This window comes from Aspergillus eucalypticola (assembly GCF_003184535.1).
Source record: "Aspergillus eucalypticola CBS 122712 chromosome Unknown BO83scaffold_15, whole genome shotgun sequence".
Lineage (NCBI taxonomy): Eukaryota > Fungi > Ascomycota > Eurotiomycetes > Eurotiales > Aspergillaceae > Aspergillus > Aspergillus eucalypticola.
The window spans coordinates 21,834-46,424 of NW_020290289.1; the positions used below are offsets into that span (position 1 = coordinate 21,834).

Here is a 24,591-nt window from a genome sequence, read left to right on the forward strand (position 1 = left end):
CATCAATCTAGCCACTGGACTTGGCTAAATGGACTGCAGTTGGCTAAATGGACTACTTTGGCTAAATGGACGGCAGGCGGATAAAAGGGCTGCAGTTGGGGGAGGCGGGGAAGTGGGGATTCTTCACCACTTCCCTGCAGAAGGCTTTCTGGCTCAGAAGTCACGTTCATGATTATGTACCCACTGATCTACTGAATAAACACAGTTCCTCGCTCATACAAGACGTATGTACTGTAGGGTTATGTTTCTTTATTTCTTGTAGCAAGCCTCAGGCTCAGTTAACGCTGCGAGAAACACTGGCCAAATGTCGCGAAGGTACTTTGGACTTCAAAGGCCACCGGGGGTTGGCCGAGCAGTCTTGTGTAGGTAATGAAGGCAGGGCGAACCTCGGCGCGGACCATCCGGACTCACTGAAGAGTATGGCAAATCTCGCTTATGGCTGGAAATACTCAGATCGGAATGCAGGAGCCATCCATTTACCGAGGTCCTGCCTAGCCAAGCATATACAAGATTGGGGCTAAACCCTTGGCAAACTTTACCCAACTCTAGGAGCCTACTACCCAGTAGGAATTGACTGGAGAGTGGAAACCCATCAGGGAGTAGGGGCTGACTCCGGCAACCTATAACAAAGTTGTATATCCACCAGTGACCTGGCCTTCTTGGTAAAAAGTACAGGACTGCAGAAGTTACTGGCGTTTCCTGGCGACTTATGATGAGGTATCAGTAACTAAGATGCGGAGCTCTTCTTCAAAAAAGGTGCTCCATTCATGGTTCAGGAGAGCGTGAAAGTCTCATCAACAATGAGATTATCTGCTTCTGACAGTGTACCGAAGGTAAGTTTACAGCTTGCTACTGTAAGTTCAGCGCCTGGGACTGGACACCGACCGGGATAAATTCATCGCCTGATGGATGACTTTCCCCAAGACAGCAAGGCGGACTTACAGCCCAATGTAGTCTGAACTAAATTCGGTGTGGTCTAGCACTAGACACAGAAAAATTCTTTTCTATTTTAATCATGTTAAGCTGTGCCATGAATAAACTGAACTTTAATAAAATATACTAAATTCTTTTTGAAACAATAAGTATCTTTTTTTAGTTTGTCCAAGTTTTGGCTGTAAAACACGCCTCAACAGAATTTCTGGGGGTTCAATATCCTCTAAATTACACTAAATCGAGCTCAGAGGTGTGATTTGGGTTTGGGGAGTTTTCTTCGCATCCACTGAGCCATATTTAGAGCTTTCTGGACCTGAGTCTGCATCAGAATCCGCAATCGGCTCTACCGCCTCGTGGCTTTGAGTTTCCCTCTTTCTATCCCACCAAAGCAGGAACTGAACTGTGGCAGTAACAACCACTGGTGATTTGAGTTAGTCGCTATTCTTCGCCCTTCTAAACAAAATCCACTGGAATGTACCACACTCACTGAGTAAGACCTGCAGTATGATGGACCAAAGATAGCCTTTCTTGGCAGCTGGGAAATCTGTGGTCTTCCACACGAAGTTCGGTGCCTGTGCAGAGTTGAACATGAGACCCTTTCGTGGATATGATTATCCGGTGGAAGGAGGCTTACCACTGCCTGAACAACATAGGCAAGATCATTAGCCATGGCTACAATCAAAGCTCTTTTCTCCGTGTCAGCTGAGCAGATTTCGTTAATCCAGCTCAAGATGAGTGGACCAGCACCAACCTGAGACTAAGTATTAGCTGAAGATCACGTCTTGACGTGTTAGGACTTTGACCTACTCCGATATTGCTGAGCCAATATACGGCCATGCGCCCGGAGATATTGGTATAGAGAGGCATCTGGCGCAGTAGGACACACATAACAAGCTTGACAAATGTTACCGCCAAATCAACCTGGGCATACGGGTCGAAAGTACCTACCGTGATGACGGCACCGATATGGATAAAGGGCCAGCGTGATCCCCGACAGGGACCATCAGAGAGAAAACCCCAAATAAAGCACACGAAGATAGAGATACCCGTCGTGACCAATGGTACTTGAAGTCATTAGGTTCGCCTGATACATCGTTTTGAATGAACTCACAGTTGTCAATGTCAGCCACCGTGTATGACTTGCCCGGGACAGGAGGGGGGTCTGCGTTGAAACTTTTCAGCCAGTAACCCATTCCGACCTGTGGGTATCCATTGTTCCACAAAATGTATATCATGGCTGGATCGGTTAATTAAATAAAATATCAAAGTTGACCGTGACAGTGGATCACGTACGGAGTAGATATGTGTGCCAGCTGTACAAGATTCTTTTCAACTTAGCTATACTCCATGGCTCCTTTCCAGCACGCCCAATCGCCTTCATTCGGTTGACAGAGAGAATATGTTCCTCGTTAGTTATCCACCAAGTCTTCTTGCCACTCTGTGGAAGGTTAGGGAAGAAGAGATAGCCGGCCAGGGCGAGCGGTAGCGTGATGATGCCATCGATGATGAACAGCCATCGCCAGCCGGCCCGGCCATCAACACCGTTCAAGTTTGTGTAAGCAGCTGCTTGAAGAAAACCACTGAATAAACTTCCAATTTGGCCGGCAAGCCAGAATATCATTGCGCGCTTGCCAATCTCTTGTGGTGTGTACCATGACCCGAGAAGGTAATGAATGCCGGGGTAAAACCCAGATCTATTTCCGAGATTAGACTGCTGCGAGTAGAAAGATAATATAAGAAGTGTCCAACGTACTCAAAAAGGCCTACCAGAAATCGAAGCGCATAGAGAGCTTTGTATGACTTTACACTTGTCATGCACATAGTTGCAATTCCCCAACCAATTTCAAGCTGCACAAGTATTAGTGTCCACTTAAGGCTGCGATCGAGATTTACATGGGAGGAATGAACTACTTACCGACGGAATAACCCAGCGAGGCGAAATGCGAGTCAACAGTAAGTTCGCGGGGATCTGACCAATAACATATCCGACTGTGAAAATAGAGGTACTTGTCACCAGTTGGTTGCCAAACATCTCCAGATCCTCCTCCATGCCACTAAGGTATGCATTTGTGACATTTTGAAGGTCCAGGTTTTTGAGAAAATAACCAATCTGTAGTTGTCAGCCAAATAAATTTACAACCCTCTGGGGTTAGGTGAAATGTTGGCACACACAGATGCAAATGTGAGCACGAACGCGTCAAGCTTAAACAGTAGCCAACGCTGGTCGCTGGGTAGTTCCCAGGTGTCCCAAATGTAGCCTTTCCATGTCTTGAGAGGCCTGACTATACCATGCCCTTGCGAGGAATTGGCCTCAGTATCCCTTGTCATCGTGGATGCACTTTCTTCTATGTTGTAAGTACGAGGCATGTTGGCATCTAAATATGCGAATTGAATCACTAGCACGCAAGTATGATCCCATCTGCCGCTATGATCACCTCACTTCTTAGCAGGTCTATTCTGCGCTAACTGTTATCTCCCGCCAGTGATCTAGTTAGTATGACCCACAAGGTATAAACACCTGCCGGGTTGCTGGCTGAGTAATCGGGTTTCAATCGTTATCATGGACGAAAGAGAACGGGATGGTAGTGTTATGGCGCAATAGTCTCCAGCAATTACCTTTTCCGCAAGCCTGCAGCCAAGGCCCGACGGAATCTCGGATTCAGTCCAAGTTGCCTTGGATTATAGACTTGCCGCGCATAAATGCTTCACATCAATTCGAAATGCTTCTTCTCCTCCTGGAGTTTCTGACGATACTTGAAGTTGCCTATTATACAATATACGACGATTATGAGCTCCTGGTGGCATTCATATTTCCCTCTGACCTATACACTATCATATTTTCCCCCTCTTCAAAGACATTTGCGATGAGTGAAATATATTCACGAAGTCAAAAATTGCCCCAACAGCAACAAGCTTTCTAAGGGACACTTATCCACGGCCCTGATCCCTGTGCTCTCGTACAGTGCCCTTCCATAGCTCCAACATCGCAGGCGGACGAGGACTCCTGCTTTGTTGCATGAGAGCAGCATGTTGCTAGAGCCACATGCAATCCGCGTCACTGAGAGTACCATGCACATCTTTCTTCTGAGGCTGCTTAGGCTGAGGTGTCAAGCGCAGATGTATGGTGGGAGCTTTCGCATGTGTGTTATTGGTCCACAGAACGCGGGCACAGGTATCCAGGTCAAAACAGGCACTGAAACGGAACCGAGCAGAAGTAATCGTCTCGTCCACTAGGTAGAAGACTATGACGCACTGGACGGGCTCTTCCTCCCGCGCATTTGATCAGTAACCTAACAGTCACGCAGCTAGTACCGTGCCAGGCGGTAGATAAAAGCTCCTTACACGGAGTTGAAGTGCGACAAATGCGTGACTTGACTCATTGTGAGTAGACAGAGGGAGAAAAGGACGGTTCTTCATGGGCTGAAATACAGTTAGTCCGCAATTAGAAGGCTTCCCATATAGGGTGAATACATAATCAATAACATGAGATAGGACTGTCCGGTGCTATCACTATCTCGATGCTGATCATGTCTCGCAACTTGTTGCGGATCACCCTCATAACATTGTGAGGCGAAAATAAAGCTGCCTTGGGAGACACAGAGAGCCATTCCAGCCTTACTCATGTGCATGGTCTCCTGCCTCCTCGTGAATTTGTCATTACAAAATTCATATCCAGGATATTAGGTAATTGAATGTGTTGGCTGCATATAAAAAGGGTAGTCAAGTACCTCCATGTTGGGACCTGAAAATTAGATTATCCGTTTGATACTCCTTACAGCCAGGCCTCCAAGCATCCACAGCAGGAATATCACTATCCGTGATAGGGCAGTCACCAATCACTGATAGCTTTGAGTATGACGCTCAACACCAGCCTCGGCACCAAGTATCAGAGAGTTACGTGTAGCCGATGAGGACTGACTTGGATTCCAAATTCATGATGTTAGCACATTCCCAAACTACTGCGTAAGCGCCACACTATTCTTTCCACGGTTAAAATCTCAATGGAGATGGAAAAATATGCAAGCCGTCCCAGATATCACCAGTTGAAAGGCTCGTGTCATTGCACAGCATAAAGCAAAGCAGCCATTTCTGCGTCCTGAATACCACGCGAAGACCGTCCATCCCCAGCCAAGGCGCTATGTACGGGTCGCAGAATACGGTTACTTGAATGTTGTTTTTATTCTCCAAAAATAATATCCATACCACTGAGCTGCTGTGAAGGAAGCTCTCCCGAGAACATCATCAGGCAATTGTTTCACACGTCACCAGGTCCCCTTACTTTACACTCTCTGCTGAATGGTTTCGTGAAATTCCTGTTGGGCTTCATCCTGGCCCGCAACTTTTACGGCCTGCTCATCGACATGCTTCTCTACCTTCCCATCCATGCACGACTGAAATGCCCTCTCCATATCCCAATAAAATGGTCTTGAGGTCGAGAACAGGTAGTCAATGGACTCTAGAGACCGATTGCGGGTTTCTGGGTAGAGCAGGAAAATAGTCGGAACCCACAAAAGGTTCAATCCAGCAAGAAGAAAGTAGCTGCGGCTCCCGATACTTGAAAACATGATCGGATTAACCAGTGTGGTCATTCCAACACCAATAGCCCAGCCGGTAATACCAAAGCCATTACCTTGAGCCCGGAGGTCGGAAGGAAATATCTCGGTTGGTATCAAGAAAGCGACGGTTCCCCAGGTCGCGGCATATCCCAAGTTGAACAGGAACAACATCGCAACAGCAGCAGGTGCAAACTGGCTGGCTTTCTCTGGCTGACGAAGGGACGCCTCATAAACAGATCCCGCCTGGAGAGGAAACATCTTAGAACCGGAGCCAAAGAAGTCATACGAGGGTCTGGCACTTACCACCAGCTCAACGACGAATAAGACAAGAGACCCAAGCATTAGACATTTTCGCCTTCCGATCTGATCTACGATCTGCGTACTGATAAGGGTGCCTAGAATACCGATCGTATTTAATCCCCCGGCAAGGCCGTTTTGCGTCAGCTTGCTGTAACCCGCTTGCCCAAGCAGAACAGGAGAATAAGCCGTAACAGCCTGTTGACGTCACAGTTTATCAGCCAGCCTATCTCTGCGACTTCATACTTTGAACAGCTTACCGTAATTCCAGTCCAAGATGCCATGATCTGGAGCCATATACACAGCCAGGCTCGTCGCCCCAGATTGGAGCCAGGGTTTCCTCCTTTTCCAATTAATATTTTTGCGAACTGAAGGGGCGAGCTTGGTTTGCCCTCTTGCACGGTCGCAATTATTTCTTTGTATTCAAGGTCAATTTCGGATTGGCTGCATTTATGACAACGGATCTTGTTAAGGACCTGCTGAGCTTCGTCATAACGACCGACAGATGCCAGGAACCGCGGACTATCCGGAAGCATCTTGATGAACAAGAGTAGTATGAGTGCTGGAACGCACTGAAACGCCAACAAAAAGCGCCAGCGAATATCCGAATAGCCGTTGTTGATGAAAGCAAGACCAAATGACAGCCAGTATGCGACGGATATTCCTAGATCTTCAACATAATCTATTAGTATATATTCTGGGGCTGTTTCATCGAACGTCCAACACCTACAGTTCGCAATGAAAACATATCCTAGGAAGGCACCGCGGTGATCAGCTGTTGATGTCTCTGACACCAGTACTGGTGCTATGCCAGTTAATGCTAGCCAGATCAGCTTCTCTCAGGAGGTCTAAGTACGGAAGGTGGGCATACCACCAGTGCCAACTCCTGTCACCACCCTGGCGACGAGCATGAAATCTGAACTCTGAGCCGCAGCTTGCAAAGCACCTCCCACAAGCGCAAGCAACGAACCGGCCAGCAGGCCATTGATACGACCTAAGCGATCGGCAAGCCAGCCACCTCCGAAACAACCGAAAATGCATCCAAGGTAGTAGATGCTGACAATGCCTCCCTGATGGGTAGTGTCGGTTACGGTGCCATCCGGTTCGCCAATTCCAACCTCTGTAACGTATCTGGGAGAGCTGTTGACACCTCCCATGACACCTTGATCATATCCCTCAAAGAATATGCAAAGAAGAGAAAGAGACTGAATCATAACATTGAGTTGGCGTGGGGATAACCGCCTCCAAAACGTTGCATACCCCATATTCTCGGTCTCGCTGAAACGCACTGAATGAAACTATGAGTTTATCAGCTGTATTTTCGAATGCTTAGCGCGAACACTTGCGCAACCGGTAGTGGTTGGACTATTTATAACGCGGCCTATGTCATGACCGGATCTTGAGACGCTTATCCCTTGCTTCACCACTCTGAGAAATGACATGCCGGATTCGCCCGAAACAACCTAGCAAGAACCGAAGCCTTGGGGCAACCAAAGCTGCTGTGGAGAGAACGTTTTGAGGGGCCCCGCAAGAGTATCACACGTTCGAGCCAGGGTTTGTGAGTGGCGCCGTTTAGCAGTTTAAACGTTTAAGCGTTTAGCCACTTAAGCGCTCTGGCGTTTAGGCGGTCAACAAGTACAACCGTCGTCTCCCGTACCATGAGGCATTCAGGCACCAATGCGGCCGGGGTGTTGCAGTAGTATGGCAGCGACGCATGTTATTTATTCCGCGCAACATCCCCCCCTCCTCGGTATCTCGATTGGACAGCCAGTTGCTCCGAGTTCTCTCTGCCTTTCAATATGGACCCTAGCGTTTCTGTATCCCGCTCCCTGGACCTAACCGTCCTGGGACTCAATAGTGGCACTTCGATGGTAAGCAGACGAGCTGGTTAAGCGAGGATTTAGGGGGCGTTGAAAGCTTATCTATGTAACGCTAGGATGGGATCGACTGTGCTCTCTGTCGTTTTCAACAGGAAACGCCAGATTCACCCATGAGGTTCGAGCTTCTCAAGGTATGCTATTGTCACATGTGGCGCAAATTCCGTTCAGTCTAACACAGACGTGTCTTTCCAATAGTATGGTGAAATTCCCCTAGAACAAACAATCAAGAAACGAGTCATGAACATCATCCTGCACAACAAAACATCTCCGTCCGAGCTATCCGAAGTGAATGTCATTCTCGGTGAGACATTTGCCGCGGCTGTCAAGGAGTTCTGTGGACAGTATGATGTTGATATGTCATCCATCGACGTTATTGGCTCCCACGGTCAAACCATCTGGCTTCTGTCTATGCCTGAGGAGGGGGAGGTACGCAGTGCTCTCACCATGGCTGAGGGCTCATTTATTGCCTCTCGCACGGGAATCACGACTGTGACCGACTTCCGGGTTAGCGACCAAGCAGCGGGTCGCCAGGGCGCACCACTGATTGCTTTCTTTGATGCCTTGCTCCTGCACCATCCAACAAAGTTGCGCGCTTGCCAAAACATTGGCGGAATTGCTAATGTCTGTTTTATCCCGCCCGATTCCCTCGGAGGCACTGATGCCTGCTACGATTTCGATACGGGCCCAGGGAACGTCTTTATTGATGCCGTTGTCCGACACTACACCAACGGCCAGCAGGAGTATGACAAGGACGGCCAGATGGGCGCTCGCGGCACGGTGGACCAGGATCTGGTAGATGAGTTTCTTCAAACTCATCCATACTTCCAGTTAGATCCACCGAAAACCACGGGCCGCGAGGTGTTCCGAGATACTTTAGCTTTTGATCTCATTCGCAAGGCGGAATCCAAAGGTCTTAGTCCAGATGATGTCGTTGCGACCGTCACTCGGATCACTGCTCAGGCCATCGTCGACCACTACCGCCGCTATGCCCCCAAAGACCTCCCAATCGACGAAATTTTCATGTGCGGCGGCGGCGCTTATAATCCAAACATTACGCAATATATACAAGCACATTACCCTAGCACGAAGATTCTGATGTTGGACCAAGCAGGTATCCCGGCTTCTGCCAAGGAAGCTATCACCTTCGCATGGCAGGGCATGGAAGCAGTGGTGGGCCGTTCTATTCCCGTGCCCACTCGGGTTGAAACTCGGCAGCCATACGTTTTGGGAAAGGTATCACCAGGCAAGAACTATCGCAGGGTGTTGCAGCAAGGTATGCAATTCGGAGGGGATAGGCACCACCTGCCTGCAGTATCCGAGCTCGTGAACTATGTGAACGGGAAGGAGTTCAACAACAAATGGTGATATATTTAAAAAATATAATAAAAGAAGATCATTAGAATAAAACTTATGCGCACCCTTTCTGGACGTACATAGTGACTTTCGTAAAGGAATTTAAAGAGTGTTTAGTAGGTGTGAATCCTCTTCTGGCTGGCTCAAACTTTAAATTGTGTGGGGCGCCGGGAACCAACATGACATAATCACATTACGGCCTTCGGCAACTTTCGGCTGGATCAGTAAGTCTGAAGGTGCCAGCCAGACTGTAGATATATATCCATACTACTACCGCATCGGATCAGGAGACAACCTCCTCCCCCCCGTCTCCGACGTGTGAAAGTAATACAAATGCCCCAGCGTCCCCGAAAAACCCAGCGTATTTCAAGGGCCTGTATGTTACACCCTCGTTGTCCCCTTATGCCCCGGCTCTAATAGCACCCAGGTGACCTTTGCCATCGTCGTAGCATTAAATGCACGAAGACCAGAGGCCCACTCGAACCCTGTCAAAACTGTTTGGATTTTGATATCCCCTGTACATATGATCGTCCATTACGGAAAAGAGGTGGTCGTAGAGGAGCCCGCCAAGAGGAACAGGAGCCTGCATGCCGACCGGGTGGCGAGGTTGCCGCTACGACTATCTCCTCTCGACCTGCCCATGCGGAAGATGATCTTCAGATTGGCGTGACTGCTCAACTATCGACACCTGTCGATAATAATTCCTGGGCAATCACGGATCCGCACTATAGCTCCGACTCACCGTTGACTCCCTGGAAGGCGCTTGCAATCGCCTGTCATTCTGTGGTGCAGGAACTCGCCCAGGTGTATTTTGAGATTGTCTATCCGATGTACTTCTCTCATTCCATGTCTCGCGAGGGTAGAGTGTATAAGGTACTTGTTTTTGGACTAACCGCCTTCTACCACGCAGATTTCCTCTATTCCATCCACCATCGCTCTTGAGAGTCCTCCGGGATGAAAAGCATCTTAAGGACCAAGGGTTGTTCGCCTCAACAATGGCAATGTGTGCCTTAGCCTCCGCACGCGCCAGGGATGGCGGTTTATATTCGAACCAGCGATCACGATCACAGCTGTCACATCCGCCATCAGAGGTCTTTTGGACTGCAGCTAAGGAGTCTATCCCTCGGGATCTGGCTGCAGCAAGAGGCATCGAATACATGAGGGCATGTGCGATTCTCAGCATTGCCGCCATCCAGAATGGTCAAATTCGAGATATGCATCAATATTTAGGGATGTATCATACATTAAGTATCATGGAGGGGTTACATGATGAGAAGTTGTGGCCGAGAGACTTGAGCGTTGTGGACGTGGAAGTTCGACGGAGGCTGGTACGCCCCCGTGCCTATGCGATACCTTTTTTTCCGGTGACAAACTGATGCAGGATATAGTTTTGGTCGATGTATACGCTAGATGTGTTTTCGGCGACCGTATTGGGAGGCATAATTCGTTTCAGAGAAGTTCAGTCAAATGTACGCTACCCCAGAGGAGTGAATGACGATGTGCTTGATTCCGCGATAGAAGCACCGATATCGGCGGACTGTACCACACATGAACCATCAGTTTGGATGCGTGGGTGGAATTTTACCACTGATCTCTATCGAATACTGGAGCATGCTATTGACGGCCAGCGGCAAATGCAGCGCACCGCGAATGAGAGCCCCTGGTCATTATTTCGCCCGACTCCTGTCCCGGGCCCCTTGATTATGGAGCATGTACATTCCCTGTTCTCGGCGTTACCGTCGCAGCTTCAATCAACCAAGCCTGCTACCGGTGATCCTGAGCATGATATTGTTGGTTTCCAATCTGCTAACATCCAAGCAACGCTCCAGCTTCTTAGCATGGTCCTTTCTTCGAGCGAGGATCAAGGTGTGGAGGAGAAATGCGAGGTTGCGGGGAACGTGCTCAGCGTCTTTAGCACAGTGCCGATTGAATATCTCAAAGCAATCAGTTCCCCACTGGTACGTTAGTCCCATGACATACTATCATACTTTTCCCATCCCGTCACTGTAGATAGACCGTGCACTAATTGTTGAAGCTCTACCATTTGGGGGGAATTGGATTCATTCTTGGATCTGTCATGGAAGGAAGCCTCTCCGAGATGTCTTACCAAAGAGTTCGCAAACTTCTGTAAGCACCCAATAGAATCGTGTGATGGGTTCATGTACAACTGTGCTGATTGACAAGAAGATTAGATATGGCCGCACTTTTGTCTCAAATGGAGTCCGGACTCACCCGCTCCACTGGCGCCAGTGAACGGCTCAAATCACAGGTCAAGCGGATAGATGAATACATGGATACGACTCGGCATGCCAATATGCGCCCTGAGCAGCCAGGAATTGATCAATCACAACACTTTGAAGGCTACATGAGACCTACCTCAGGCCAGCCAGCAGACTTTGATGACCCACTAGCTTATTTCGAACTGCCTTCAGACTTACTGGATGACTGGCCCTGGTCGTCCGGTGCTGGATTATTAGAAGGGTTGTTTCCGATGGCGCTAAGGAAGACAGAATACTAGATGGTTCTTTGTTGACTCATTCTCCTCATACATTCCTAACACGATAATATGGTGAATGGCGTGTTGGCAAGCTCGATTCCCCTGGACATCCAGTGTGAGTGCCCTGTCAAACATGGTGTCTAGATTGGAATGTAACTATCCGAGGGGTATGAGACTAAAAACAAGTTACGTATGCTAATTCATCCCTGGCGGTCGACCGGGTCAGCTCTCAATGAGTGCTTGTGTCTAATTCAGCGGTAACTGGTGTTTCACGCTCACGGTCCGCTTGTTGAAGAATAGAAGGTATGATAACTTTACCATCATGATCATTTCACATGCTGTTAGCTGCAGTATTTTATGCCGTGAATTAATATCTACTATAGAGCCTTAATAGTCAGAATCTAAGCGCTTCCACCTCCACTCGAGGCTGGCCGAAGTGGGGGTAGGGTGGCACTTCCAGTAATCCTTATTTTCTTGGATGAAGACTGAGGACTCGCCGCACTAAACTGGCGTAGGGAGTACATCTCTGCCCACACTTGAGTCACCGTCGCATGCATATGGAGCCGTGACATTATACTAGACGCTCGATGTGCATCATTTCCTTGCAAGAGCGTCTCAAGCTGCTTTAAACAAAGTCGAACATGTCTGTTTTCGTACTGTGCCATCTTCTTGAGAGATACGACCTTGCAAGGTCTGTCAGACCTGTCGCCCGTGATCCCGTTAGCTGAAGGGCGTGAACTTGTAAGTTCAAAACATCGATTGAATTTAGAACACCCTCAGCTTATCTCTCTCAATGCTGCCATAGTCATTCCAGAGCCGGACCTCGGCAGCAGCATGCCTGCAGAAATCCTCAATGATGTATTGCTCTTCTGGGGTACGAAACACATCATCGCCTTGCTGCACTTGACTCATTCCCATGTGGAAGACTATGTATTTAAGGATGACAGGGTAGAGTACATTGTCTGAAGCAGGCCCGTGTAGCCATGAAAAGAAGGTTGTCTTTCCGGTTTGGTCGTGGAGGAGGTCCACTCCCTCATGTGCTAGGCTCTTGGAACTTCTAATATGGTCAATCTGGGCGAGTAAGGTAGATCTCAGCTCACTGCGCAGGTTCAATTTGTTGTAAGTGCTCACGGGGTCAGTGGTATCAGTCAGCACAAAATTCATAAAAGACAGGAGCATTGACTCTGTTTCCTTTACTCTTGCGTGCGGTTCTCCTTTGCACTCATTGAATTCATTGGTTGCATTACGTCCAGTGGACGAACACCTCCCGGTATGCAGCTTCTTCTGTATGAAAGCCTCTAATTCGTCTAGCTCTGGCGACGAGAAGTGGATCACCTGGTGATCCACGAACGTGTTACGCTGGTATGTCGCTACTGTGATCCGAAGAACCATCAAGAGATAGCCTGTACTCAAAGTATGAACCGTTGTAGTTGCTCGCCACGAGACAAGACGCACAGTAGAGGAGGTAGTCTTCGCTAAGTTTGACCCGTTGTGAAAAGAAGTCAATCTTACGTGGCTCATTGATTATCATGTAGCCCTCGCATACGGAAGCCTCGAGTACCCAGCTCGGGATGTGGGAAATGACGGGAGGCTTCGCAGAGAGTTTTCTTGCTTCTGGATGACAGATCTTGGGGTGTTGAAGAGACCGCCCAAAGTTTCGCTGGCTTGGATATTAGGCGTCGGCGCTAGAATCGCGGATATGATATAAGACCTTGTAATTGTTTCAATGCTGTAGATTGTTTTGTCAATCCGGAACCGTTCTCTGATTGAAATGTAACCACGACTGTGTGTATCTTGTAGGTACGACTCTGCTTGTTCAATAGCAGTTCCTCGCAGCTCACCTCTGAACGGTAGTGTCAGGAGACTCTTTATGGCCAATGTTGCATACGACGTCTCCTCAAGGCTGGATCGCGGTCCTCAGGATCCATCAGCATTCTGAGCTCGGAGGAACTTGGTCAACGCTTGGTGAACAACCAGCGGCACTTGGGCATCTAGGCCAGTGACTGGATGTAGCAAAAGCGCCGCTGTCCCATTTGTGTATATAATCCACTATCCCTTCACATATTGACATAACGGGATAGTAGGAGATATGTTCATAAAACGTGTTAAAGTCTATTCTCTCGAGCCCAACATCTGGTGGTTAGCCAATTTCTTAATCATTTATCTTGAAAGCCATCCGACTCCCACTACGTATGACACAAGAGCCGAACACACTTTTCTACCTGGAGAATATATGTGCTATTGTTTTCCATGTGAAGGAGGGCCATGAGAACATGATCGTTAGTGCTGACGCTTGGATTTCGCTCGATTCAAAAGGTTAGAAAATGATCGTGTAATTCAAATTTGCCGATTAGAGGATCTGGACAAGCTGGTAATCCCAACAGACTCAGCAGCAATAATGCTTCGCGGTGTCATCGGCGTCCACGCACATTCCCATTGCTAAACGAGTTCCCAGTCAGCGTCATTCTATTGTCTGTCATCAATCTACCCGGAACATAGACACTACTCGCCAAATCAACTTCACGATCCTGTGCTTTTAACATATTATTTGAGTCCAATATTCTTCACCAATGGCTCTATTTCCTTGCCAAGAGGAACCTTGTTTTTCCAAAAGAGTGACGGCTATCTGCTCGCGCGAAAACCGACATCAGTAGTCAACAAGCCAGTAGTTTGCCACGAAGAATAGCTAAAGAAGCAAGGAATGTGGAAGTCGACTGAAAACAGAGAAATGAGAGAGGAGAAATCTTACGAACCCGTGAAGATTCAAAGACAGTCGTCTGATATGTTGAAGGCACGCCGCCATTTTGACCCGCACACGGAGAATTGAGCGCACGGCGGATATATGCCTCTGCATCTGCATCCCACTTCTCACTGTAAATGAGATACGCAGCAGTTGCGAACGGAGAGCCCATCATGCTGCCACATGTTTTGAGCATAGAGACCCGATTAAAGTCTGCGTACCCAATAAGCCCCTCCAGGGAGTGTGCAACGGAAGTAAATCCCTTTTCATGGAGACTTTCTATCGGGAATCGGGAAATCCTTCTGTCCTGAGCTAGCAAAATCCAAGCGAGCACAGCTGCATTGTCGAGATGGATTCTTTTTTCCTCAATAAGCTCCAACATTTTTGGTAGCCACAGCTCAGCGCCGATCGGAAGCTCATATGCGACTGCAGCTGGTAACTTAGGAAGAGCTTGACGCAGAAAATGTGTAGCTCTAGATATTTTCTCATCCAATGCTTGACGGCTCGTGTGATCCTTCTCTTCGGTCAGGTGTTTTTTGAGCGCAAGGAGACCAGCAAGTGTACAGGCAATACAGTCAAAAAGAACCGCATTTGCATCCCATCCGCCATCCTCACAGTGGGCTTCTGATAGAAACTTGAAACATTCAATAAAAGCCCAGGCCATCTCCCTACCTATGACAGGCTTCTTTACCATTGACACCCAAGCGGTATCGTAGATGCTAGCTGACACTGCACCGAATCCATGATCAGGATGATGGTCTTGTCCCAAATATTGTAGAAGAGTAGTAGCCTCTTGGTGGTAGGACACTTGGACCCGCTGCTCCGACTTTTGAGGTACATTTGGTCGCATGGAAAGTATAATAGGAACCCAAAAGGTCTGCTAGTAAGCTTTCCGACCTTTGATAGTAGCAGCCCAAGGGTGATACTTGGATCAGATAGTTGGGCTTGTAGGAACTAAATAAGATGCGACGAGCGTCGTTGGACATGGCTTATATGTTGTTTATGTCACTCAGTCCATATTCCCAAATCGGGTAGTGCATGTTCATCATGCCTCATTTGATCGGATACATGCCGGAAACAGGAAACCAAATAGAGAATACATAAATTTTAACGCACGAGTAAGGAGCGCAGGATGCAGAACGCCGCGTTATCTCTCTTAACCATTCGAGTGGGTTGCAGTTCGGTAATCCAGTTTCCTGAAATGTTCAATGAACCTTTCGGGTAGCCAACATACTTATCGAACCGTTCTGCTCACTTGCAGAATTAAACGGCTTGATGCATTCAAACACAATCCAGTAGTCTACCACGTACACAGCTTTTGCCCAGACTGCCGGGGAATCCGCCGTATTGATTGGTTAGTAACGTAGTCCCGCGGGTCCCTATAGCAGTAGCTAAATAAGCTACTAACCTAGTAGCTGCCATGAAAACAATTTGGGTAACCCGATGATGTATATGACTGGATGGTGAGTATTCCTATTTCCAAGTCATGATCTGCAACTTTAAGAATCCTTCTATAGACTGTTTGTCATCCTTGTACTACTTTACTGTTAATCAATTCAAGAAATTCTTTGCCTTTTTTGCCTCCTTTTCTTATGGTAGTCTCCCCTGCTTTGCTTGCCATTTCCGTTGATTGTCGCACCATTTGCTTCCGCTTATGACTACCATCCTATAGCCCCGTACCTTAGTTGTTCGACAACTAAAGGCAGAATTTAGGCAATGCTATAACGGCAATCCCCACGGAGGCGGCCATGGCGGCGTCAGCGGATTGATGCTCGACCTCATAGACAGCTGCAACGACCCCTTGTTCTTTATGCATCACGCCTATCTGGACAAGTTCTGGTGGGAGTGCCAAATGGCCAAGTACCCGCATCGCCTGTACGATATGGGCGACAATAACACGGCACCTCAGTACATCCTTGATCAGGCCGGTCTATCGCAGCCTGGAGCTAATATCCTAGATCTGACGGGGGTGCGGGAAGCACGACGACGCTGAACCATACGCTCTGGATGGACACAGTTGTAGCCAATACTACAGTTGGGGAGGTCATGCAGCTGAACGGGTCGGTGGTATGTGCGGAGTATGTGATCGATATAAAAGCGACGAGGTATAATACCCCATGTTCGGACATATGGACATTATACTGCAGAGTTCTACGGGGTTAGGGGATAAGGGCAAAGGCAAATTGACAAGCTATAGTTGGTGAGCTAGTCTCTTGAGACACATAGACTCGAAAAATGCGTACATGCACCCACTATAACATCAATATAGCATGTGATTGGCGTTTGGTAGGTCATGGTTATAAGCCACATTGCGCACTTCATTCTTAGCTAATAAACAATTAAAGAGCACAATCTATCACTACAACAGCTACCTGTGTCTGGAGAAGTGTCTGCATTTGCTTACACAATGAGTGATAATATATTACTATTGCCAGCGAGATAATCAAAACGGGGGGCAGCCACAGTATACAAGATTTCTGGTGTATGAAGCAAACCTGAAGGTGTTCAATGATAATTTTCTCTGACAAACTCATAATGTGAATTGTATGGGGCATTGAACAATCTTCTTATATGTACTCGTGCCTGAGGCATTAAAGTAAACCAAGCATCATGTCTTTGATACGTAATTAGTTAGCCAGCTAGCTCTACATTGCTTATTCATCTTCTTTTACAAAAGACTTTTTGTTTCACAGCGAGCGGGTGGTGGGGGATACTGCCGCTCTTTCTCCGCCTTAGATATAAGACTACTAAGCTAACCAGAGGTACACCAAATAGGGCCGTGCTCAACAATATCATCATTATCATCTCCCCATATAAGCTGACTACGTAATCCTTTCAGCAGAATATGTACTCTGTTCTATTACTTTATAGACCGTTGACTATAGTGCTCGGCTATCATCTTTCAGTCCATTGCTTTAACATTTCATGGTCCTAGCCTGTCTTTTGAGAAGCACAATTATATATTTAAGGTGCCTGATCTCTACCTCCAAGTACTATCATATCTCCGTCAGTGACGATTCTGGAATAGGATCGTATATTGATGGACGACCTTTTCAAGACGAGGAGAGTTTCATAAGCAATTTTAGAAGTTGTAAGAACGGTTTATGGTTCGATACTTTGCTGGCAGTAAACAGCAAGACATTGACATTCGGGCAGGGGCTACCGTGCGTCTCATACCACTCTCCGCCTACACTTGGGAAGGTCAGGCGTGCTCACAGGCCTCACCGCCTGCCACTTTGATCCCCCCGGTAAGGCAGAAACCTTATGACTCAAGCGAATAAGCGTCTTGACACAGAAGGCGGTAAATCTCATATCTGTACCAAAAGCTAGCCTTACCTTATCTGGAGTGAGCCTTACCCACTTAAATAAGCGACAGGGCGTTGTGGCATTAGCGGAAGGGAGCGTCTCCCTATATTTGCCTGGGGGTGACGAAGAGCCTGCCTATGCTACTACAACTTGACATTTATCCCAAACGTTTACGTTGAATATGTATACATTAAGAGCACGTTATATTGAGGATCACATGGTGTGTCACTGATCGGCTTTCTGTAACAGCAACGGACGCAGACGCGACCCAGGTGATGAGACTTTCAGATCAGCAGCTTCAACGTTGTCTTCCTGGAGCAGGTATTGATAGACCTCCCATGCCTGTACTTGCACTCGTCTAGATGAGGCAAGAACCGTTCCATCTGCAGCAATAGCTTGTGCGCGAATACTCCGCAATGGAAAGGGTACATGATGGACTGTCTCAAATCCCCGTCGTGCCACATTCGTCTCGAATTCTCCGTCCCGAACATCCTCGTTCCACCCAACCGGTAAGCCTTGCAGTTGAAGCCGCCATTTGACCGTCTCTGTATCCCCATTCCATGATAAGTATATATCGGTTCCACCGCTGCCCCAATGGGTCCCATGTCGCTGAAAGGCTACTACAGCGGGCTCTTCACTGGAAAGACCTGTCCAGTTTGCCCGAAAGGCCCGGTAGTTCTGCACGTCGCCACGACTGAGCGGTCGGGAGTCCAGATATGCGTGGTAGAGAGGTTCCCCATCGGAAGAAAATTCGGTTATCGCTCCCTCTGAGCCCCAGTTTATGAAAACATTCCCATTGGGAAGGGTTTGCAATGAGCCTTGTGATTTCACCAGCAGTAGATCAGGAGGAATAAACGAGGACTCGAGGGAAGCATAGCGAGTAGGATGATCCAGTCTGAGGATTTTGCCGCGGGAGTAGGGATAAATCCGGACCTCCTTGTCACCGCCACCGCCACTTTCAGAGCCATATACGGCGTTGTCAAATAGCGTTATTCTTGTCACGTCGCTATTGTCGACCTGATCAAGGTATCGGGCATGATGCTGGAAGCCAAACTCTACGTTAGGACCCAGGGCAAAATCGGATCGCGACCCTCCTAGTCGCCAGATGACACTGCCATCTGTGCTGTTAATCTTGTAAATGGTGCTGGCATGACGTGCGGACACAAGATAGTGACCGTCGATGCCCTTGGTTACCGAATTGATGTGAAAATAGTCCCAGGCAGTAGAGCTATTGTGGCCAATCCCCGCTTGATTGTTGGGAAGCGGGAGAGCAGATTCTGGGATACGCATAGGCGTTAATATCTACATAAACTTCTCCCTTACTGATGTAGAGGATTCCATTGTGATAAACCAAAGAGGTGGGGGGCCAACGTACCCTCCGGGCTAATATGATCCAGACTTCTCCATTCGAACAACACTTTGCCGTCATTGATATTCAATTCTGTGTGATCTGATAAGCCCTTATCGTGTTCCATAAGACATTACGAACTATCCTGAGATAGAGCTAACCTTGAAATATTGCGTTAACAATCCAATGTTGCCGTCGGTCGGATGTGTAATTGCTCAGATCTCGCACTTCCGGGTGATGAATCTGGATCAAAGCGGTCGATTCGTTCAAGATCTCGAACTCATGTTTATCAGAGAGCAGATGGTTACCCGCGCGGAGTTCTTTGATCGTCTCATACCGTTGATTCAGGAGCACATGGTGACCATGACCATGGCCGTAGAGTCCATTGTGCGCACCTTCGAATGCGGCTAGAACATCCTGACCATTCCACCGCGCGGCTTGGAAGTTCCCTGTCCAGGTCGAGAAGTAGGTGTACCCGGACCAGACGAGCTCACCATCGTCACTGAATATATACGCACCGGGCTGCTGTGGTGCTCGATGTGCCGGCTCGGAAACGGCATTGAACGGGGCTATGAAAATGTATCCTCGTTCTAGCCCATGGTTTGGAGGAATGGTGATATTGAGACGGGGTGGGGAGAGATCAGGTCTTGATTTATACCTATTATTGGCGATGGCCACATGGCTAAACAGTATGTAATTCAAGCATAGCCATGCAAACCGCATGAAATTAGGTAACAACATGGTTTAACACTTCTTATCCAAAGAACACTTGGAGGCGGCCGTGACACTGAACTTAAGTAGTGCCACACAGGAATCAGCTAACCCAATCACCTCATCCGCCCTAAAATGAGACGGCATACCAAGGAAAATGATCGTCAACTGGTATTGCATTTACCGCATCCCCGAGAATATTACTGCATGCTATACCGTGTAACTTTCAGCAACTGAATAACTTGAAAGGTCCAGCATGAGGAAGGGAGTCGTAGCTTCATTGAAGGAGAGTGTACTCCTACTCCGCATTCTAATATGTCCTCGCCACAAAATAATGCATTGAAAGACTTTGAAGCTTAATGAGGATGCAGAACTCCCCATTTTACTATGCACGTATCTATAACTGGTTTATATAACACTCGCAGAAACAAGAGAAGGAATATTGATCGATCGGCTGGAAGGGGGCTTTGACCGCCACTACATCCAAATTTATTGAGCACATCAGCGACCTTTCAATTCCTCAATTGTGGCTCGAAGTGTACAGAGCCCGGAATTTGGTCTCTTTCGATAGCAATGATTCAGGCCTATCAAATTCCATAAGTTCCCCATTTTCGAAGAGCGCAACCTTATCGAAGGCGGATATGTTTTCGTAACGGTGCACGATTGAAAGAACGGTACAATGGTTGAAATGACTAGCAACGATGCGTTCCATGAGCGATTGGGTAGAAAGATCGACTCTAGAGACAGTAGTTAATTTGTGTACGCATTTTCCGAGAAGCCCCTAAGTTAAAAGAAGAAGAAGAAAGAGAAAAAAGAGGAAATCCAATCTTGGGAAGAATTATGGGCAACACACCGACTCATGGCTTCGTCAAGGATTAGAACCACGCTCTTCCTCGCCATACTGCGCGCAAGTGCCAGCAACTGCCCTTGCCCAGCCGACCATAATTCCGGCTTTAAATCAGCGTTCAGTCCGCCCATCTTCTGAACAATAGCAGACAAATGGGTGGCTTCAAGGACGCCTTCCAGAGCGGTTTCCGACAGTGTCTCATCAGGATCAATATTTAGCAGGATGGTTCCGGGCAGAAAGCACGGATCTTGGGGCACGACGCTCAGATGCTTGAGGATATCCTGTGAAGAGACATTGATGATGTCGACCCCGTCAATTCGAACGGCGCCGCTTTGTATGGGAAGCAATCCACCAAGACAGAGCACAAGGGATGACTTGCCACTTCCCGAGCGTCCGCAGATGGCGACTTTTTCCCCTGGTTTGATGCGCATTGAGACTGATTTCAGGACGGGATGAGATCTGTTATCTACGGGTCAGGCATCCATGCTTGCGGGCTACCGGCGGGCCACACATCGATCGAACGATATGCGCGAATACAGGATAAGTGATAACATACCTGTATGCTGCGACGACCTTATCAAATTCAATTGCCCCATGACTAGGCCATGTAACCTTCTCATTAAGGGACAACAAGGAGTCAGCATCGAGGCGTTTACTTTGCTCTTCCGACGGCACGGTCTCCACGAAGCTTTTAATCCGGGAGACCGCCCCAAGGCATGATTCGGTCAGAGACCAAAATTTGAGCAAGCGTGCTAAAGACTGCGTAAAGCTCATGAGGGTCACAATTGCTGTCCCAGATGAGCCGGAATCGAATGAATCCCTGGTAAAGACGATGAGGAACATGAGAAGAACAACCAGTCCACTTGCTAACAGATCCATAGCGAGGGTCAACCATTGTTGGATCATGAAAAGGGTATAGACACATTTCTGTGAGTTATCCACAAGAAAGAGGTTGTTCCTCTCAAACCATCGTTGTCGGCGAAAGGCACGGATGGTAGATATACCGCTCAATGTCTCCGAAAGATGTTGATACAATGGAGCTTTGGTCTCGATGCTGAGAAGGCGTACTTGTCGAGATGTCCGGAGGTAGTACCTTTGAAGGAAGTAGCATACTATCAGAAGAGGTGGAACTGTGAGGGACATGTACTTCGCTACGACAAACAGTATGATCATCTTCAGCAAACAAGCCCCCAGCGCTTCGACACTTGTAGTGTTAACATATGAGCGGTTTCAGATACTTCGAAAAATAAATCATTATAAGCACACCAACATACCTTTTGTTGTGTTAATGGCGGCAAGCGGTAAGGTCATGTCGGTAAGTTCCAAGTCCTGGTTGAACCTGGAAGTGCGAGCGTTTGATCAGTAGGCGCGACTCTTGGGGGAATCTCAGCGAGACTTACCGATTCAGAATGTCGCCTGAATCAGCCTCAGCAAGCCAGGAGAGCGGTGCACTGGCCATTCGTCAGCGAAGGGCGCGGGAACTGCAGAGGTGTGCCGTACCGCAAAAGAGCGCTTAGCATGGATACATGTAGACGTTCTGCAGTGTTGGATATCATATGAAGAAGATAAATCCTGTAGCCGGTTATTTTCATGTAATACGTTGCTGTGCACGTGCTGGGGATATACCATGAGCTGGCAGCGCCAATAATTACAGCACTTAGCCCAAGGGCAATAAAAACGCCCAAGTACATCCAATGTGGCCTGTTTGGGCTTTCAGTACTGGCCTCTGACCACCACTTGAGCCAAAGTGCTGGGACCGGTCAATCAGCTTTGGTTCAGGTACTACGTCGGTTTGGGAGTTAAGAACTGATCTCACTTGGAAAATTTTGGCAGAACGCAAAGACAAGGATAAGGACCATGTAAAGAACCGAAAGCCCCAAGCCTGCGGACTTCAGGTAATATAGATAAACAGAGCGATCTTTGGCCTGCCGCGAGACCCCCTGCTTTGTATCCAGCATGTCATCACTGGAGGATATGTCAGCGTCGAAGGATTGAGAAGGCTGTTGTTCTGGCGAGGCCAGTTGTTCGAAGTTGTGGTCGTCAGGAAACGAAATTTGATGACCAGAAGAGGGTTTCGAAGGGGGAGACGGCTTGTATGTCACGACTGTACCCTCTTTCAAAAGATGAATATCATCGGCAAAGGCCGCTACTTTGGCTATATAGGAGAGTCAGCCTAGTCCGCAGATTAGAGGCCGTCGAGTACCGGAACAAACCATTATGTGTCGATAGGATAACAGTAATGCCTCTGCAACGCAGGTAACCTGTATGCCTGTCCAGTAGCCTTTCACAAATACTATTTATATTGGCCCCATCAAGTCCGCTGAAGATATCGTCAAGGACGACCATCTTACAGCCGGAATAAAGGGCACGAGCAAGGGCCTAGAACAATATATTGGTGTTAGTGGAAGAGAACACCTGAATCAACATACTACAGCAGCATCTTACCAGGCGTTGTTTCTGCCCTCCACTGAGCATGAACCCCTGTCCTCCAATTCTGGTAAAGTCTCGTTCTGGCAGAGCTTGAACCTCCTCGGTCAAACAGCACAGCCAGAGTACGTGACGGTACCAGTCCGGTTGAAAGTCGAGCGGGCCAACGATGTTACCCCGGATACTGGTATCCACCAGCCAGGGGGTCTGGGCGCAGTATGCAATGGGCATAGAGGCTATTGATACGCGGCCACTACTTACGGCGGTCTCACCTAGAACAGTCTCCAGTAGCATCGTCTTTCCGGAGCCTATTGGGCCCATGATCGCGGCGAAGGAGCCTCTTGGCACGCTCAAATTTACACAGCAGAGCACATCGCATCCCGCAGGTTCCCACCTTATGAAAGCATCTCTGCATTCCACAATGGTTCCCTTATTTGGATCCAATAAATCGCTACTATCACTGTCAAGTAGGGTCTTCGATGTATTGTGTAGGGCGATATAGTCTTGAATGCGACTGAAAGAGCCGAGACACTGAACGATGGCTGGTAAAGCTTGTATGAAGGTCCAGACTGGCATCGTAATGAGTGTCATTAAGGACAATGCTGTGAATGCCTAAGAAGAATTCAAAGAGTAAATCTTTTTTGTGAATGAAATTATCGTGAATAATGTGAACGAGGCTGCCGGAGCAGCAAGCCACGGGAAGCTGGCTGCGGGGGATATGTCAGCAGAGCGCTTTTGCAATCAAACCAAACGTGCGAAGGTTATTGAGAAGCCGATGACAAGAGATAAATTGTTGTCTGCAGCAGTGGAAGGACACTTACAGATAAGCACTTCCCAAAATATCAGTATGCGAAATTTACGCGAAGTGGCGATCTCGGTAGAACGAAATCCAGCGATAACTGCCTCGACTCGTTTACAAAGACCAAGTACTTTGAATGATTTTATGCTGCTTAAGGCTTGCCTGGTAGCATGCATTCTGAGCTCGACCTTCGTAATCCATGCACGCTGGGCCCTATTCTTGGACTTTGAGACTTTGGTCATTATCGATATGCATCCTGGTATGCGTCAGAGGCAAAGATAATAAGGTACTATATTGGAGATACATACCCAGGGAGAGGATGACGGGCATGATGCATGACACCGCAAGCTGGCGTTCTAATAGCCACAGTGCCAGTCCAATGTCAATAGGGGATGCCCATATCTCGTGTATGTCACGTAAGCTAGTCGAAATACGCTCCACGTCTGTCCCAATCAGTGTGATAGCCGTGTCAGTGCCCATATCGCCGGATCGTCGGGTGAGAGTCTGCGCATAGACTGCCGCAAGAAGACCGCCCCGAATACTAATAATAAACTGATACGTCTGTCGACTATAGAACGCCGTCGATACCTGAGACACGTTAAATTTAGAATATGAATCGTGCGAAGCAACAATCATATCTACTGTCTACTCACAGCAAGACCAATATATACAATACCCGAAGCTGCTATCAACCCATACCCCTTGTTTCTCGACTCTTGACTGTCTGGAAGCGCTGCGTATGTGGTAATTTCACTGACCAAAAGGGGCTGCATAATGGTAAACGCCGAAAGGCAAAGTCGAGGGATGACTGCACTGATAAAGGCCATCTTGTACGTCCGTAAGAGTGTGATTGGCAATTGATTTCCTTTGGATTGATCGGCTACTAAACAGCATCAT

The 24,591-nt window shown here is 47.9% G+C and overlaps 7 protein-coding genes across 7 annotated transcripts; 3 read left to right on the forward strand and 4 right to left on the reverse strand.

Moving 5' to 3' along the window:
• Nucleotides 1-1,166: 1,166 nt before the first annotated feature.
• On the reverse strand, nucleotides 1,167-3,261 carry BO83DRAFT_399458 (allantoate permease; the record flags this gene model as incomplete). Its single annotated transcript, XM_025533318.1, has 10 exons — nucleotides 1,167-1,351; nucleotides 1,421-1,505; nucleotides 1,568-1,684; nucleotides 1,741-1,827; nucleotides 1,882-1,997; nucleotides 2,045-2,170; nucleotides 2,227-2,627; nucleotides 2,687-2,781; nucleotides 2,849-3,043; nucleotides 3,106-3,261. The coding sequence occupies 10 exons, from the start codon at nucleotides 3,259-3,261 to the stop codon at nucleotides 1,167-1,169; spliced, it is 1,563 nt and encodes a 520-aa protein (XP_025387136.1).
• Nucleotides 3,262-5,148: 1,887 nt separating this feature from the next.
• On the reverse strand, nucleotides 5,149-7,267 carry BO83DRAFT_362446 (putative MFS sugar transporter). The gene is made up of 5 exons (XM_025529508.1): nucleotides 6,658-7,267; nucleotides 6,517-6,606; nucleotides 6,047-6,456; nucleotides 5,793-5,984; nucleotides 5,149-5,732 (listed from the first exon to the last, which is right to left on the reverse strand). Exons 1-5 carry the CDS (start codon nucleotides 7,049-7,051, stop codon nucleotides 5,214-5,216), a joined length of 1,605 nt encoding a protein of 534 aa, XP_025387137.1. The 5' UTR covers nucleotides 7,052-7,267; the 3' UTR covers nucleotides 5,149-5,213.
• A 296-nt stretch (nucleotides 7,268-7,563) lies between these two features.
• On the forward strand, nucleotides 7,564-9,037 carry BO83DRAFT_417790 (UPF0075 domain protein). The gene is made up of 3 exons (XM_025534777.1): nucleotides 7,564-7,657; nucleotides 7,723-7,797; nucleotides 7,862-9,037. Exons 1-3 carry the CDS (start codon nucleotides 7,586-7,588, stop codon nucleotides 9,029-9,031), a joined length of 1,317 nt encoding a protein of 438 aa, XP_025387138.1. The 5' UTR covers nucleotides 7,564-7,585; the 3' UTR covers nucleotides 9,032-9,037.
• A 315-nt stretch (nucleotides 9,038-9,352) lies between these two features.
• Nucleotides 9,353-11,537, forward strand: BO83DRAFT_399461 (putative C6 transcription factor; the record flags this gene model as incomplete). The annotated part of the gene is made up of 6 exons (XM_025533319.1): nucleotides 9,353-9,395; nucleotides 9,447-9,849; nucleotides 9,930-10,347; nucleotides 10,408-10,977; nucleotides 11,055-11,146; nucleotides 11,207-11,537. The coding sequence occupies 6 exons, from the start codon at nucleotides 9,353-9,355 to the stop codon at nucleotides 11,535-11,537; spliced, it is 1,857 nt and encodes a 618-aa protein (XP_025387139.1).
• Nucleotides 11,538-12,281: 744 nt separating this feature from the next.
• On the reverse strand, nucleotides 12,282-15,106 carry BO83DRAFT_427767 (uncharacterized protein; the record flags this gene model as incomplete). The annotated part of the gene is made up of 3 exons (XM_025535366.1): nucleotides 12,282-12,919; nucleotides 12,972-13,176; nucleotides 14,270-15,106. 3 exons carry the CDS (start codon nucleotides 15,104-15,106, stop codon nucleotides 12,282-12,284), a joined length of 1,680 nt encoding a protein of 559 aa, XP_025387140.1.
• A 596-nt stretch (nucleotides 15,107-15,702) lies between these two features.
• BO83DRAFT_427768 (uncharacterized protein) lies at nucleotides 15,703-16,249 on the forward strand (the record flags this gene model as incomplete). Its single annotated transcript, XM_025535367.1, has 2 exons — nucleotides 15,703-15,719; nucleotides 15,970-16,249. 2 exons carry the CDS (start codon nucleotides 15,703-15,705, stop codon nucleotides 16,247-16,249), a joined length of 297 nt encoding a protein of 98 aa, XP_025387141.1.
• Nucleotides 16,250-17,787: 1,538 nt separating this feature from the next.
• BO83DRAFT_408795 (uncharacterized protein) lies at nucleotides 17,788-24,521 on the reverse strand (the record flags this gene model as incomplete). Its single annotated transcript, XM_025534081.1, has 14 exons — nucleotides 17,788-18,839; nucleotides 18,938-19,003; nucleotides 19,072-19,592; nucleotides 20,164-20,358; nucleotides 20,475-20,927; nucleotides 21,025-21,664; nucleotides 21,743-21,807; nucleotides 21,869-21,919; nucleotides 22,068-22,218; nucleotides 22,285-22,623; nucleotides 22,682-22,847; nucleotides 22,914-23,131; nucleotides 24,003-24,282; nucleotides 24,348-24,521. The coding sequence occupies 14 exons, from the start codon at nucleotides 24,519-24,521 to the stop codon at nucleotides 17,788-17,790; spliced, it is 4,371 nt and encodes a 1,456-aa protein (XP_025387142.1).
• Between the last annotated feature and the right edge of the window lie 70 nt (nucleotides 24,522-24,591).

Bases quoted from the DNA above. Each gene is read 5' to 3' on its own strand.
- BO83DRAFT_362446 (XM_025529508.1), bottom strand. From the start codon at position 7,051: ATGGGGTATGCAACGTTTTGGAGGCGGTTATCCCCACGCCAACTCAAT. The intron at 6,607-6,657 runs GTATGCCCACCT...TGATCTGGCTAG, and splicing joins GACAGGAGTTGGCACTGGTG to CATTAACTGGCATAGCACCA. The intron at 5,733-5,792 runs GTAAGTGCCAGA...TTTCCTCTCCAG, and splicing joins TATTCGTCGTTGAGCTGGTG to GCGGGATCTGTTTATGAGGC.
- BO83DRAFT_417790 (XM_025534777.1), top strand. From the start codon at position 7,586: ATGGACCCTAGCGTTTCTGTATCCCGCTCCCTGGACCTAACCGTCCTG. The intron at 7,658-7,722 runs GTAAGCAGACGA...ATGTAACGCTAG, and splicing joins TCAATAGTGGCACTTCGATG to GATGGGATCGACTGTGCTCT. The intron at 7,798-7,861 runs GTATGCTATTGT...TCTTTCCAATAG, and splicing joins TGAGGTTCGAGCTTCTCAAG to TATGGTGAAATTCCCCTAGA.